Genomic DNA, 15,281 nt, shown 5'->3' on the forward strand with positions numbered 1-15,281 from the left:
AAATACTGCCCCCAATTGACCATCGCACTTGTTTGCAATCGATTACACACCTATGAACGGGTACAAGCCAGCTAGACTGGTTCCCTGACCTTACAATTCCCCAATGTATGTAAACTGCTCTGTTTCTTCTTAAATGGAGTCAGGGAACCAGACTACAGGAAAATGATTGTTTTTCTTGGTTTTTATAGCATTTTTGAACCCAAAACCTCAAAAAAGTCAGTGTAACTATATTTGATATATATTTCCAACCCCCCAATTCCATCCATTTCTGAAAATTACAGCAAAAGCAAATGATGTATATTCCCTTTAACGTCGATATTGAAACTAGGCTTTACACTGTTTGTCAGTTGTAAGATGTGACCCTTTTAAGTGCAATAGTAAGTACATTGTACAGTCGACTCTCCTTAATTAACCCAAACAGAACTCAACCCATCAAACCCCAACAGCATGTTTTGTTGGAATCTGTCAGGATGGGTACAGTACCCCTAAACTGACAGTCTTTTACATTGGGTTGGCACACCTCCAGATTCATAGTCAGAAATATGTGTGTGCAGTTTCCCATTATATGGTGTTGGATTTTGCCAGGATGGGTATGGTTCCTAGTAAATCATGCTAGGGAGTTGGGGTTAATTCAGATTCTGGTTATAACAAGCATTAGGCCCCCAAAAAAGTCTCCGGTTTCTGGTATGCGCGCGCGTTGCCGTAGCCATGCTCGTCGGCAAAATGAAAAAGTTTTTTTTTCAATGAAAGATGATGTCTCAAAACCGCCAAACTCACTGGTTTGACTGGAATCCTGCTGCTGCACAATTTTAACGTGTTTTAGGATTGGGTTATGGTCGAGAATAAGCTTTATGTGGCCTCTCTGGACTCCCATATATTTGCACTAAGTTTAGTCGGGCACCATTTGCAGTCATCAGCCGACATTTGAAGCAAAAAAATCAGGTAAAAAAAAAAAAAAGCCGCGTCGCCGCACCACTTTTTGGGCAAGCTCCATACCAGAAACCGGAGACTTTTTTTTTGGCCTTAAGCCTTTGGTCCCAACTGTGCTTTATAAACATGTGAACAATGAATGGGATCGACATTCCTCTTAATACAAAATCCTGATATAACAAACACTTTGGCTAGGTCCGGCTCAAGAGTTTGTATTTATGACAGTTGACTGTACATTAGATTGGTACCCAAAGCTCCTAATGGAGGACATGCATCAGGTACACAATACTGTCTGGATGACACAAAGACTACAACAAAACATATTTACTTCTAATAACAGAGCCCTACACAAAATATAACTACATTTGTACCCCTGATCAATGTGCTTAATGTTATTTTGAGTGCATACAAAAAAAATCTGTATGAGGTATGGACTTGTGCGCAAGAAATGAAAAGTCTTTTTAAGCATGAGAATGCAACTCTGTAGACCCTTCATTGCAAAAATAAAACATATCATTAATGTTTCCGAAATACCACTGAATTGTTGAAAATACAAAATAACCAACAAACGCTACCAAAGACTCCATAAACATGCTTCCTAAACACTGTGGTTGTTAATAAGAGAATAAATGTGTGCTTGGCCAGTTTTAAAAACTTCGTTTAATACCGGCCAAGCACATATTTATTCCCGTTCATAAAAACCTTTTTGCTCAAATAATCAAAATGTTCAGTCCAAAGGTCAAAACAAGTCAAAATATAAATTTTCAAACGACTTGTTCAACGACTGTACTTCATGTTTTTCGAAACACCCCTCTTTCTATATTATGGTATGTCCTCCACAACTCCTTACCTTATATGGAGATTGGCACGCACGTCGCATGAACTGCGCGATGTGGCGCAGAACGCAGCTGTGCCGGTGTAGTGAGAATTTTGGACTATGAAATACTGTTGTATTGCTCAGGCCTACGTTATGATTGAGAACGTTCAACCAATGAATCAGTAAAAGGCACCGGATTTCTAGGAGTTCAATTTTCATGTGACACTGGAAAAGTGTTTAAGACCAGCCAGTCAGTCTTGATCAACCGTTTAAAACTGGCATACAAAATGGCGCTCAACAAAAAAAGTTCTGTACCGGGGAACTGGTACCCATTTTTAAATAGACCACTACAACGTTAAATTGGGAACCAGTTAACTGGCCTGTGTGTGTTCCTCCCTCACAATAGAAATCTGTTAACAAATATGACAGAAGTGTTGCAATTTCAAAAGTTAACTTAGATCTTACAGAATACGAAAAAAAAAAGGTTTCACACATGTACTTTTTCAAGATTAACATATTGACATCACACAGTTTGAATAAAGCACCGGGTATGAGAGAAGTGGTGTGATTGGTTCATGCATCCTTCTGGTCATCTAAGACAGCATCCGATTGGCTACTTGCAATCAAGACATCTTTTGTTTTCCCTGTTACGTCTTCACAGCAGGTGATATGTAGTGAGCCATCTCTGTGGACATTTAAGAGAGAAAAAAATACTGTAACTGAAAGGTTTCGTAACAGTTTTTTGTTCCTTAGACATTACAATTGGCATCTGTGTATTGTACTTAACATTTCTAATTCTAATTCAAGAGACAAACGAATATACTTAAAATGTGACCGGCTCCACAAAAAAGGGTATTATGTTGTAAAAAAGTGAAATGGAGTCATATACATGGTTGGAAAGCCCAAAACGTAAGCTTTCATTCGTAATATAATAAAGCTCTATAGCCCCTCCCGTTCTGGAGATATGACGTATTTGCATATTAATTACTTCCTTGGAGTTCAAATTACACAACTGAGAAAACAGGCTTTGAAATAGCTGGCTCTGTTGTAGTACAACAGAACGATGCACACAAAATGGTTGTTTTTGTCCACTTTGTTCATGAAAATCAACATTTCACCCTCTCAATGTTGAGCGGGCCATTACACAATAATGCTCAGCGCGACATAATACCCTTTTTTGTGGAGCCGGTCACAAATTACAATGAAATGAACGTTTTTAATGTATCTATAGATCCTTTGCATTTGCAGCCATCTATGAGGTGTGTAATTTTGTTCCACAGGGATATGCATATGGATAAAAAAGAAAAAGAAAAAAGATAGCTGCTGAATGCAAGTGTGTTGACACTGAAAGTTATGACAGATTCAGCCCACTGCACGCTGCAAGGCCAAAACAAAACTTGTTAGCGTTGGGTTTTTGAGGACCGTTTCTAGGTTGCAATGAAATTTTGAATCGGATAATAATTAAACGTAAAAACACCAAACCCTTTCATGCATTCCTAATATGTTTTAATTAAAATCTGTATAAAAACTGCACACTATCCAGGGATCAAACATATAGGACGGTAATTAGACTTATAGCTGGACTTACAGTGCTTACAACATCAAGAAGATGAACGGCTAATCCAGTATAACAAATTGCATCATCCTAGCGATCAACGTTTAGGGGAAAATGGGATTTTAAATGAACAAAAAGTTGGCCTTACCGTCTGTAATGGAAGACTGATGTCACATGGAATTCTTCCTCTGACTCTGTCTCTAGTCCATCAATTACAATCTGGACGGGGAAAAATAATGGTTAAAAAATAATCTTGAAAAAAGAAGAAGCTGCGCCTGAGTTACGACCGTCAGAAATATACATGTTTTATCAGTTGCCAATTTTGTACGACCTGAGTGCAAACTGTGATGATTTTGATGATCAGCATCAGTCGGCGCTCAAAATGTCCAGTCGCAAAAGTAGACAAATTTCAACTTCTGTGCTGCCATGGAACATGTTCCGGACAGGCGGGAATCAATAGCAGTTGACTTGTGCGAAGTGACAACATCATGCGCGTGCATCCGGATCCAGATCATCTTATTAAAGAGTCGAATGAACAGATCAACCGTGAAAGATCGTTTGCTTGTTATTAACACGCGCACCGCATTTTGAAGAAGTCACATGATCATGTCTATGCCGTGGAATCATCATCGCGTCATGGGTGACATGAGCATGGTTGCAGTTATTCTGTGTCAAGATGCTGCTTGTTCCACAATAATCACACAATTTGGTGACCTGAAAAATGACGTCTGTGCTTGATGCTGACGGTTTCGCCGCGACACAAGCGAATCGCAGGTCGACCTGAGGATGGCTAATTACTTCATATCCCTTCACCTGAAACTTACCTGCAGGTTTTTAAATATTGCTCTGAATATTGACTTCCCACTAGGAAGGTTAAGGAAGGTTCCTTTAAAAAACCTGAATGTTATTTCAGTTTGCGTTCACTTACCTGTGCCAGTAGAGTTGACTCTTCAATGGAAGCGCCGTCATGTGTCTCGTAGATCTGAATACAGACCGACGTCTGGTCTTTGCCGACGTTGAAGTCGTACTGCCGACGTATTGGCAAGTACGAATACTGGGGAATGACAATTTCTAGGTTGGCCTCTTCGGACGGATCTAAGACCTGTTGAGTGAGGAGTAGGAGTTACTCATTAGCACCCGTACTACACTGTACTTTATACAATGCCTGAATAAATCCCTGAAATCTGATTGGTGGGCCATTGATCACATGTCATTGAATTGTTCTTCCATCCAATGGCCCGGCCACGCCACAAAAATACATGGTAACTTAAAATCTTATATATCCTGCTTATTCTAGGTAAGGGCTGCATGTACTTTTAATTTATCAGGAGGAACAAAGTGTTTTGAAAAGCTACTTTTTCAGAAAGTTGAAAAGTACGTGGTTAAGAAAAGTAACAATATTTTCTCAGATTCAGGTTTTTCATTCTGTCTTGGTAAACATCATGGGCATTGCAAGAGGGGGGTGTGGGGGTGTCACAACACTGCATTTATCGTTTTTATCGGCTGAATCATTGTCCTGTCGGCAAAATCCTGTGTCAGTCGGCATAATGCCGCAACAAAAAATGCATCCTATTGTCCGATAGTGTACATGATCGTCGACTTTCCACAGCGCCTCCAATATTCATAATAGCAACCCCCCGCCCCCCACCTTCCAATTTTGCAGCAGCTAGGTGACTTGGGAAAATATCTCGGCTACCTTCCAGTTTGGAGGGTCTGTTGGCAAAATTGTTGTCACAACCCCTTCAAATATGTTTGGCTACCTCCCTGGTAAAGAATCTGTCAAGCTGATCAGCACCTTTCCCCTTAAAGGTATAGTCAATTATTTGTAATTTGTGCATTTTGTTCGTTTGAAGCAACAAAAGTGCTCAATATCTAAAGAAGGGTGCTGAACAACCAATCTGATGAAGTTTCAGCTTAGCTTCAGCTGCATTTTTTTAAAGAAAAACATCATTCTAGGATCTCGATTTCAAATCAAAAGTTGCTGAATCATGTTTTGAATTGGGCATGAATCCAGCGTCCGAGACACGTTCTCACTGATCCGATGAATTATGGCAACCGCGCGCGCGTGTGCGTCGTGCCAATGCTTGCGCGCGCTTGGCCGAATAAAAAAATGAACTACTAATTTGAATTTTCTACGGTGCTTCTTAGGCCTTCTTTTGTTGATTTCTTCAAAATGACAGTTTGCCAGAAAGAATAATTTCACAGAGAGTTTAGTCCCCTTACTATCTTTCAACCAAGTATGTTTTTCAACAATAATGACGCCAGTCACTTTTTGGATAGCTGCAAATGATGGACTCTGGCTTTAACCTACGGTAAGGACAGGACTGCTGTTTCTCAATTCAGCAGCGTTTACCTTGAGGGCTATGGCCTTAGTGCAACAGCTCGCATTGATGTCTGCTTCAGTCAGTTGTATACTGTCATCTCGACTACTTAGCAGAGCTGCCTGTAGGATACAAAACACATTCAAATACACTGATTCACCTTTTATTTCTAATCATGGAACAGCTGTTTAAAAGCAGTTTTGTTTCTCTACTAATCCAACTAAGTAGTCATCTCGATAATAATCAGGCAACAGATGTGGAGGAAATTTCTGTCACAGGGTTCAAGTACGAGTCTGAGTACACTTCGGTCAAGTCTAAGTCCAAGTCTCAAGTCATGTGGGTCGAGTCTGAGACTCCAAGTCACAAGTCACGAGTCCATGGGCACTGACACATGTAAGTGATATGTAAGTGATACACTGTCCCAGAAAATAGGGAGGGGTGCAAAAACACAATTATTTGCAATACCGCTTGAACAGTACAATTCATGTGCTTAACGTTCTTCAGCTTTGCTCTAACATTACTTTCGGAAAATATACATTGAACAATGTTTTTAGGTGCTATTTTGTAAAAAGAAATGTATGACTCGTGAGTCATGAATCGTTCGCATCAAAGTCTTGAGTCATGATAGTCGATTCTGGGTCCAAGTCAGAGTTTTTTGCAAATGAGATGCGAGTCACGTCTGAGTCACAGAAATTGTGACTCGAGACGGACTCGAGTCCGAGTCCTCGCCTCAAGCCCTACAACACTGTAACTATGTAGCCATTGAGGGGGTAGTTGTGTATGAAATCAAGAGAAGCGCAATCTACTGATCTTGAACGGAATGCATTGGCCCACCTCTTTAGCAGCTCCTAGTGCAATGACTTCATCAGGACTGATGGAGTCCAGCATCTGGGCCTTGGGCAGGACATCTCGGATCATCTGCTGAAGCTTGGGGATGCGCGTTGAACCACCAACTAACAAAACCTGCCAAAACAATTTATTCAACCCTTAACTCACTTTAGCACCCAAAACACTCTATGGTATTATTTATTCTTCAGTGACTAATCAAACATCCCGTAAATAAGGATTCTGTGATGTAAGGTTAGCACACATTTTCTTTGACAACACAGAATGGTGATCATCAGTGCAGAATTGCCTAGCAAACAGAGCAATGAAATTAGCAGTAAACAAAGCAGAGTGGCAGAAAACAACCCATAAAGTCAATTTTGTGACTAAAGAACTACCGGTACTCGTTTGAGAATGCAGGAAATGTTACCAGGAGCATTTGCCTAAAGTTTGTCAATACCTTGTTTATATGTTCTGGTGCCATATGCGCTGCCGAGATGACTCTCTTGAGGAGCTCTATGCTCTGTTGGGCTTTGTTGCTGATGAGTGACTCAAACTTTACTCTGAAAAGAAAAACGTTTTTTTTTTTCTTACACATTTCAATATTCTGAAAGATTTCTTACAACCTTGTACAATGTCAGGGTATTCAACTTTCTTACCTATACCTGGGACATCCTTATATCATGTCCTGCTTTTTGTAGTTAAAATGTGGTACACATTGTCTACTGTCCACCGTTTACTTAATGAACTATTTACTAATATTTATCTATTGAAAACTCAATCGCAGGCTTGTAACAAATAACACACATGTATATTAAAAGTTTTAATATAGGAAAAAATATCTGCTTGAGACAAGTTGAATTATTTTCTGAATACGTTCATCACTTTCATACAAAAGAGATACATTCCTGCTTTTTCTTCTACAAACATGACAAAAGGTGATGGGCTGATCTTTCCTACTTTATTCTGCACAAGGTTATCTAGTGTAATACATTAGAAATAGGTAGTGGTAGCTGCTGCTATGTCAGATTCGAACCTGCCAGCCAGCCGACCCAGGCAAGCTTGGTGGTCAAGTGGTAAGATGTCTGCACTAGCAAGCGGGCGCTCATGGGTTCGAGTCCCACCCGATGAAGTTTTTCTTGCACGTCTTTAGACAGCCCTGAGTATACAGTTCTAATAAAATACAACTGCAAAGGGCAGAGTTCAATATTATAAGTGGTTATCCTACCTTGATATGTTAGTGTGGTAGTCAATGCCCTCATACAGGGAATCAATGGAGCATTTGGCTGATGGTAACGTAGACAAGACGTGTTTGCTTTCCTCACATGCACTCTGCAGCTTGTTCATCGCTCGGCTACTCTCTGATAGGTTGCATTTCCATGTCCTGTTTTGGATACCGGAGAAATTAAAAAAAAAAAGTCTCAGAAAACTGTTTAAAGGGTGCAATATAGGGTTAAATTTCTAGCACCTGAAAACAAGTGGGATGGTGCAATGAAAATCAACGTAACAAAATTTGTCTTTCACCGTTTACTGAAAAGACTAACAGAATTATGAGAAAAGGGTTACAAAGTCTAGGCAAGAAAGCAACAATAGAGTTTTGTGTAAAGATGTACTGTTGTTTGTGGCTGGAAAAAGGTTAACAAGCATTTAATAAGACTCCTGATAATTAATTTAATGGACGGGTTTCTCATTGACGTCAGATTCCAAACTTATTCCCAGGGTGTCGAGCAGTACGCTCCCACCACTAACTTTCTAGGGAGTTAGTCTGGTTGATTTGGAGTGTATAGCCACCCTTAGCATAGTCTGAGCTTCACCTGTTGTCTAACAGAGCCCTCTCCGTAACCAATGTGTGATACGTGTGAGCAATGCAAATGTTATGCAACCCCTCGCGCCAGCATTTCAATCAGAAATGTGGACTAAGCTGTTGATTGGTCAATGTGGCTGCCATGTTTTTGTAATACAACAACGGGTTACTGAAAACCCAACAGAAGGCGCCCGCTGAATGGTCAGAATCTTGAGGTCAAGACGCAGTCTTGTTTTGCATAATTAATTGCAAATCTGCTCACATATCGCAGACCCTTGCCGTGCAAGGGGATATTCCGTAGATTCCCCTTTAGCATGCAAGCCCTGAATAATGTGACAGAAAAACAAAGACACGAACCTATTGAAATCTGAGGCGCAGCTCTGGGCGAGCAGTGACGTGAAGGTGTCCCCTCCCAAGCTGAGATCTGTCTCAGATGCCATCACACGCAGCATGCCGTTACTGACCTGCAGGACAGTCACGCTCAGGCTGGTGCCGCCCAATCGATAGACAAGCACATTGCTGCAGGAACACGGAGCAAAAAAAGTCGTAAATATTTGTGACTGGGCCACTGATTTTCCACCTCACCGTAGGGGGAGTCAGGTTGTGCAGTGGTATCTTTCCTCGCCTTCCACCTTCAGGGACCGGGTCTGATTCCTGCCCTGGTCCACATGTTGATTGGGTTTTCAGTCTCTACCTGATTCCGTGGGAAAAATTCAACTGGGTATTTACTCCCACCTATAAAAATGTTATTTCTTAATTATCTTCTCTCTACAGGTTCTTCAGGCTACAGTGACTTGGGCACTTTTGAGGAACTCTTGGTTTCATTACCAGAAATATAACAAGAATAAAACGTAACAAAATTGAGAAAATTTCACATTCTGAAATGGAATTCTGTTTTCAGAAAACATTATAGAATTTACATCATTTTCGTAAACATTTTCAATGTCAACAATAATGTACTGTTCTGGACAAGTTTGATCAACGAAACTGTTTCACAAAATAAGGAGATCAATATACATGTAAGTATGAGATTATCCTGAAGATTTAAAAATGGTCTGAAAATTTGATGCATTTCTTTCCATACTGAGAATGTCTTTCTATCAGACTCTAAGAGTCTGACTTCTGAAAAAAAGTTCACCAGCCATTTCAAGAAGGGTACCTTTTCTCTGCAGTCTTTGTGTCACACACGCCGTAAGCAAGGGCAGCTGCACTCGGCTCACTGATGATTCTAAGAATGTTGAACCCTGCCTCAATGGCTGCCTCTCTGCAAGGACAACAGGAAGCAAGTTAACAATGAGACGACAACTTGAGTGAAGGGAGGTGACATCATACTTTGAATAACCCTAGCCCTGTCAGGGTTAAATCTCGGATGGGTTTTTTGTTACACTAAGTAAAGTAAGTGAGGCCTATCATGAGCCAATATGGCCCATCAGGCCGGCGATTATCTCTTGTTTTCATGGCTCGAAACGGATGAGAAAACATGTATTTCTATAGAATACCGAAGTGAATACATCACGCGCACAATGTGTGTGTAAAAGACATTAGGGCGTGATTCAGCCTGTGAACCAACACGCACGCGTACTCCATTCGTTTGCACTACACTTTCTGGTTCTAAATGACGTCACACTTCGGTACTCCATTCCCCCGGGTTTGGATGCCAGTCCATCACAGGTTACTCCTCAGCTAATGCCGGTACCCATTTATACCCCTGGGTGACGAGAGGCAAGTTGAGGTAAAGTGGCTTGCCCAAGGACGCAACATATGACCAGCAGAGGATTCAAACTGCTGACTTTCTGATCATGAGTCACGAACCCTAGCCAGTAGGCCACACTGTACACTAAGCAGACATGGTATTGTAATAAGTATCAAAATGACACCATTTTACTTAAATTTCAATTGTTTCACAACTGTTTGTATTGTAGGAGGGTTCAGACAATGCATACATTCTGAATAAGGCTCTTATGATTATTTGGTTATTTGATTAACTGATAATTGGGTCAATTATTTTGTTGCATTTTTGGGGTTAAACAGTTGAAGGCTGCCTTCTTAATAAAAGCTCGGGCAAAAGATCTTCATAAACTCCTTGCAAAGAAGTCGGGAAATCACAATGATTACAACAGGTGACTGAATGATTACTTAGGCCTATATGAATAATATTCAAAATAATACATATGGAAACTTATATATAGTGCTTTTAACTAAGATCAAAGTGCTTTACGTTATTATTACCCCTGATCATTGGGCCAATTAATTATTCCAAATACCATCTCAGCTCCCTGGGGAGTATGCAGCTCGATGCTACCATTTCGGTGCAAAGCAGCTGTAATCAATCACACTAACCATCGTGTACTTGTGGGTCTTGGCTGAATAGATTTTGTTCTTACCGTAATGCACTGCGCTGTTGTTCAGTGTACTGTAATGGCGCTGTCAGAACGACGTTCTTATTGTCTCCGCTTCCTCCTTGATGGGATGCAATCCCTGCAAATCAAATTAGAATCAACAGAATCAATGATCAATTGATTTTGACAAATTTAGAAAGCATGCATGTTTTCAGAGTTGTACACTTGCAGCGCTTACATCTGCGTTTTGTGACCAGACTTGTACAATGACTTGCAATCAATTCGATTATAACTCTGCTCCAAAGACATCGGGCCAAGGCTTACCTTTTAACTTTTTGAAGACGAGTGTGGCAACAGTCTTCGGCGTAACGTATGTCTGCTTGTCTTTGTAATCCACCTGATACAAAGGGTAGCCATTCTTGTCAATGATCTTGGTTGGGCCATCTCGAATCTTCTGTTTCACGACGGCGTCTTCAATTCTAGTGAGACAGGAGCAGACAGATCAAAATGAAAATGAACCTGTCATGATATTTCTGATACATGGACGTAATTCAAATCTGTCACCATAAACCAGGGAAAGATTTCCATATACGAAGTTCACTAATTTTCCTCTCTATTGACTAACAAGCCCCCAGATAGTAATTTCATGTCATCAAAGTCAATTTGAGCAGTGAGAAAATACAAGCATTATCTTAGAAAACACTTAGAATTTTTCAGTCCAATCTCATAGGGTTTGTACACAGGGTGTTGAGTGAACTTCGTATATGGAAATCTTTCCACAACGAGGATGTTTTTTACCAGGATTTAGGAAGGAACATGTACGGGCAGAGCACTCATACTTTGCATTCTACACGATGCCCACTGAAAGTGCCCACTGAAAGTACAAATAGTGTGTTATATGGGGTTCCAGCACAGTGGTTTATTCTGGAGGACTCATAAAGGTTGGAAATTGGTGTTCAAACAAATTCCTATAATTGTATACAAGTCATGATGCCATATCATCATTACACAAACGTGATGATGGTTTACAGGGCCGAAACTGAAAGTTCTGAATTTTAAGAAGTTTCATGGGAACTTGTTAAGTGGAGTTAACTTCAGTCAACTTCTGTATTCACCTTCTTCCCAGGGTGTGCTTGACATTGCTGATTGTGTTGACTGCATTCCGTATTTTACCCTGTTTGGCTGATAAACCAACATCCTTTGAACAAAGAAACAGACGACAGAATAAATAATTAAAACCAAAACAAATCACAAAATTTAAATTGAATTTTTTGAAGTATAAATTTTTTGGATTCTAGATGCTCTGTGGTGCGATCTGAGGCAATTCCTGACCACTTTAACCAATGTTTTTTTGAGGAAAAGATGGTGGTGTACTCATTGCCAGCCTTAAAAAAAAAAAAAAATTGGTTTCGTTTTTTTTTTGGGGGGGGGGGGACCATGGCCCCCTTTTGCCCCCCTGGATCCGCCCTTGCATACCCATTAAAATGGGTATGTAATCTGTACCTATGCTGAAGATAGCGTACAGAATACATACAAAACATGTACATGTATGTAACTCTCTTCTAAACCTATAATGCATGAAGTGGAAACAAGAAACAGATAAAACTGGCCACATTCTCAGTAAACACCCCCCCCCCAAAAAAACCCAAACAGTGTATAGTTAAGTCCTCATGAGACATGAGTCAATCACAAGTCACCCAGTCTCAAGTCAAATGTCAAACATTTGAAGACAAAGGCATTTCTTTGCCATTATTCACAATCTGTTATTGTGTGAATTGGGACCATTAATGCATAAATTGAACTTGTGCATGAATTGAACTTGTGACAGGATTGTATTTCGAATTGTGAATTAAGTTGACTATGTTGAACGCTATCAGTGGATCTGTGCTATGGTCGGTGACTGCTCTATGTTCCGACACCCCTATGTTCCGACAACCTAGATTGTGTTACTCCCGGTTAGGGTTAGGGTTAGGAATAGGAATATGTGCAGTCGGAACATAGAGGTGTCGGAACATAGAGGTGTAACCTGATAACCCTATGGTCAGATCGGTTGTTCGCTCTGTGCTATTGGTCGATCATGCTGTCATCGGTTGATCCTGCTGCCATTGGTCGATCACCTTTTCTTTCAAATCCATGGCTCTTGAAGATTTCTGCACAATTAGGTGATAGCGCCTAATTAAAACCACCAGCACCTATCGCAATGGCACCCAACAACTACAACTCTAGTCCGAATGAAATAGTAAGAGTTACATGTACCTTGTCATTTCCGTTGTATGCAACTATGGCAGGTGTCACTCTGTCCCCAGCATCGTTGGCTACCACATCAGTCTTTCCATCCTGTTATTCAGGAGACATTTACACACATTTTTATATTTAACTTTACACATTCTTTGTTGCCACTGAAGTAGGTCTAGGCCTAGTACATGTACGTGTATGGTTACTGCGATGTAAAGTGTGAATAGCTGGTTGCACACAAAACTAGGCGATTGTGTAGTTACGGGCCCCGATCCTATAGAGAACAAAAATACTCCCTTAATTGTATTAAAAGTACAACCAACAACAGGAATGTTGTTGAATGACAGAGGGCAGGTTTTTCAATTTTTTTTAAGGGAAATTTCGGGGTAAAATGATGATGCAAACGAGAACCCAACACGCACACAAGAAAGACCATTACCACGATGCACCAAGAATGTCAAAAACCACATTGATTCACATGGCTTCAAATGAAAAATACACAAGAAACCTGTATTTTCTTCCAAAAGATACTGTTCAAAATTGCAAAATATAGTGTCAGTACAACTAAAAGACTGCTTCAGGTTGCAGAGAAAATGGCAGAGGCTATCATGCCACTTAAACTTAAAAGACCAAAACGAACATGATGAAACTTGAAAGAGCTGAAGAGGGGCCCGTAACCTGGCGTAACTACACAATCAACCAAAAACTGTATTGCAAATTTATCAGATTATGATATGAAACTTTTATTTTACTTTTATGAAAAACCAGTCTTATTTGATTTTGAATACAAATGCAAAATTTGCAAAAAACATTCCGGCAAGCATGGCATTCCAGAATCGTTTTGTTCAAACAGAATGAGTCACATATTTATTTTAGTAATGCTAATGAACAGCGCCCCTCGCATTTTTCTGGCCTAAGTTTGATAATGATATCAATACGAATGTAGCCCCACTAGTGTGGCCGTCGGTATGCTGCGCTGAACCTCTGGCCACACACCGTGGTACCGCGCACTACTGAGGGCGTTTTCATAAAAATTCAGGGCAGTTTCTTACATATGGTCGTATTCTATGATGTCCCATCTATCACTTCTGAGATGCTTAGGTGTGATGATGTTCAATTTTCCGAGATATTCTTGAATCTTTCTGAAGCCCATATGCACTCGTGAAACGTCTGGCGATGGCAGCCATTTTGAATGTGACAAGAGATGACCTCAAGCTGTGACGTCGCGTTTATGCAAATTACTTGTCGAGCAAGGGCGCGAGTTGCAAATGCGGCGACTGTTTCCTGTACCATGCATTTATCGTCTGGGGGCCACGTGCACTGATCTTTATTCAGGATCCACGGCACAGGAAACAGCCGTCGCATTTGCAACTCGCGCCCTCACTGACAAGCAATTTGCATAAACGCGACGTCACAGCTTGAGGTCATCTCTTGTCACATTCAAAATGGCTGCCATCGCCAGACGTTTCACGAGTGCATATGGGCTCCAGAAAGATTCAAGAATATCTCGGAAAAATGAACATCATTACACCTAAGCATCCCAGAAGTGATAGATAGGACATCATAGAATACAACCATATGTAAGAAATGGACCGTAATTTTTTTAAAAACTTCGTCCTCAGTAGTGCGCGGTACCACTGTGTGTGGCCAGAGGTAGCCCCATAAATGTGGCCTATTTACTGGACTGCCTCCGTAAACATAGGCCACACATCCACATGTACAAAAATCGTGTCGACTTTGCCAAATTTTGATTTTCACATTTAGGCTTAGTTTGTTACAAACTTTGTAGGTTTTTTTTGCTTTAGAAGCATACTCACCCTCTTTATAGGCTAGTCAGAAAGTGCTGCCTTTTTCACATGTCTAATTTTTGTGAAATTTCATGTTGAAATTTTGATACGCAAACGTGTAAAAATGAATCTGGAAATTTCACGAAAAATATAGATCTGAAAAAGGCAGCACTTTCTGATTAGCCTATAAAGAGGGTGAGTATGCTTCTAAAGCAAAAAAACCCTACAAAGTTTGTAACAAACTAAGGCAAAGCCTAAATGTGAAAATCAAAATTTGGCAAAGTCGACACGATTTTTGTACATGTGGATGTGTGGCCTATGTTTACGGAGGCAGTCCAGTAAATAGGCCACATTTATGGGGCTAGAGCGCGCATGACGAGTGGGGCTATACTATACGAACGTGCATGGATAGACGGTTTCGCACCGCACGGACAGTAAACACCCATGTAAACGTATTTAACACGGCTGTGTTTTCTTGATAACTTCTACAGAATTAGAATGAAACGACAATACGTCAAAGAATCGACTCTGAATCTGTTTAACTTACTTTACTTATTGCCAAACACGTGGTGGAACCTCCGAAATAAATTCCCATGGAGGCCGCCATCTTGCTTTATGATATAGCGCCGCCTACCGCTGACCCAAATTTCCACGGACATGTCAAAATG

The 15,281-nt window shown here is 40.5% G+C and overlaps 1 protein-coding gene across 1 annotated transcript; it reads right to left on the reverse strand.

The window, feature by feature from the left end:
• Positions 1–2,319: 2,319 nt before the first annotated feature.
• On the reverse strand, positions 2,320–15,266 carry LOC119737299 (heat shock 70 kDa protein 14-like). The gene is made up of 14 exons (XM_038211526.1): positions 15,161–15,266; positions 12,848–12,928; positions 11,707–11,789; positions 10,916–11,070; positions 10,637–10,730; positions 9,412–9,516; positions 8,610–8,771; positions 7,677–7,832; positions 6,909–7,011; positions 6,458–6,586; positions 5,656–5,745; positions 4,231–4,404; positions 3,451–3,521; positions 2,320–2,432 (listed from the first exon to the last, which is right to left on the reverse strand). The coding sequence occupies exons 1-14, from the start codon at positions 15,218–15,220 to the stop codon at positions 2,321–2,323; spliced, it is 1,575 nt and encodes a 524-aa protein (XP_038067454.1). The 5' UTR covers positions 15,221–15,266; the 3' UTR covers position 2,320.
• Positions 15,267–15,281: the final 15 nt, after the last annotated feature.

Source organism: Patiria miniata, unplaced genomic scaffold, assembly GCF_015706575.1.
Source record: "Patiria miniata isolate m_02_andy unplaced genomic scaffold, ASM1570657v1 HiC_scaffold_3, whole genome shotgun sequence".
Lineage (NCBI taxonomy): Eukaryota > Metazoa > Echinodermata > Asteroidea > Valvatida > Asterinidae > Patiria > Patiria miniata.

Excerpts from the sequence above, each read along its gene's own strand:
- LOC119737299 (XM_038211526.1), bottom strand. The coding sequence starts at position 15,220 with ATGGCGGCCTCCATGGGAATTTATTTCGGAGGTTCCACCACGTGTTTG. Across the intron at positions 12,929-15,160 it reads CGTGTTTGGCAATAAGTAAA|GATGGAAAGACTGATGTGGT; the intron begins GTAAGTTAAACA and ends CCTGAATAACAG. Across the intron at positions 2,433-3,450 it reads TCAGTCTTCCATTACAGACG|AGATGGCTCACTACATATCA; the intron begins GTAAGGCCAACT and ends AAATGTCCACAG.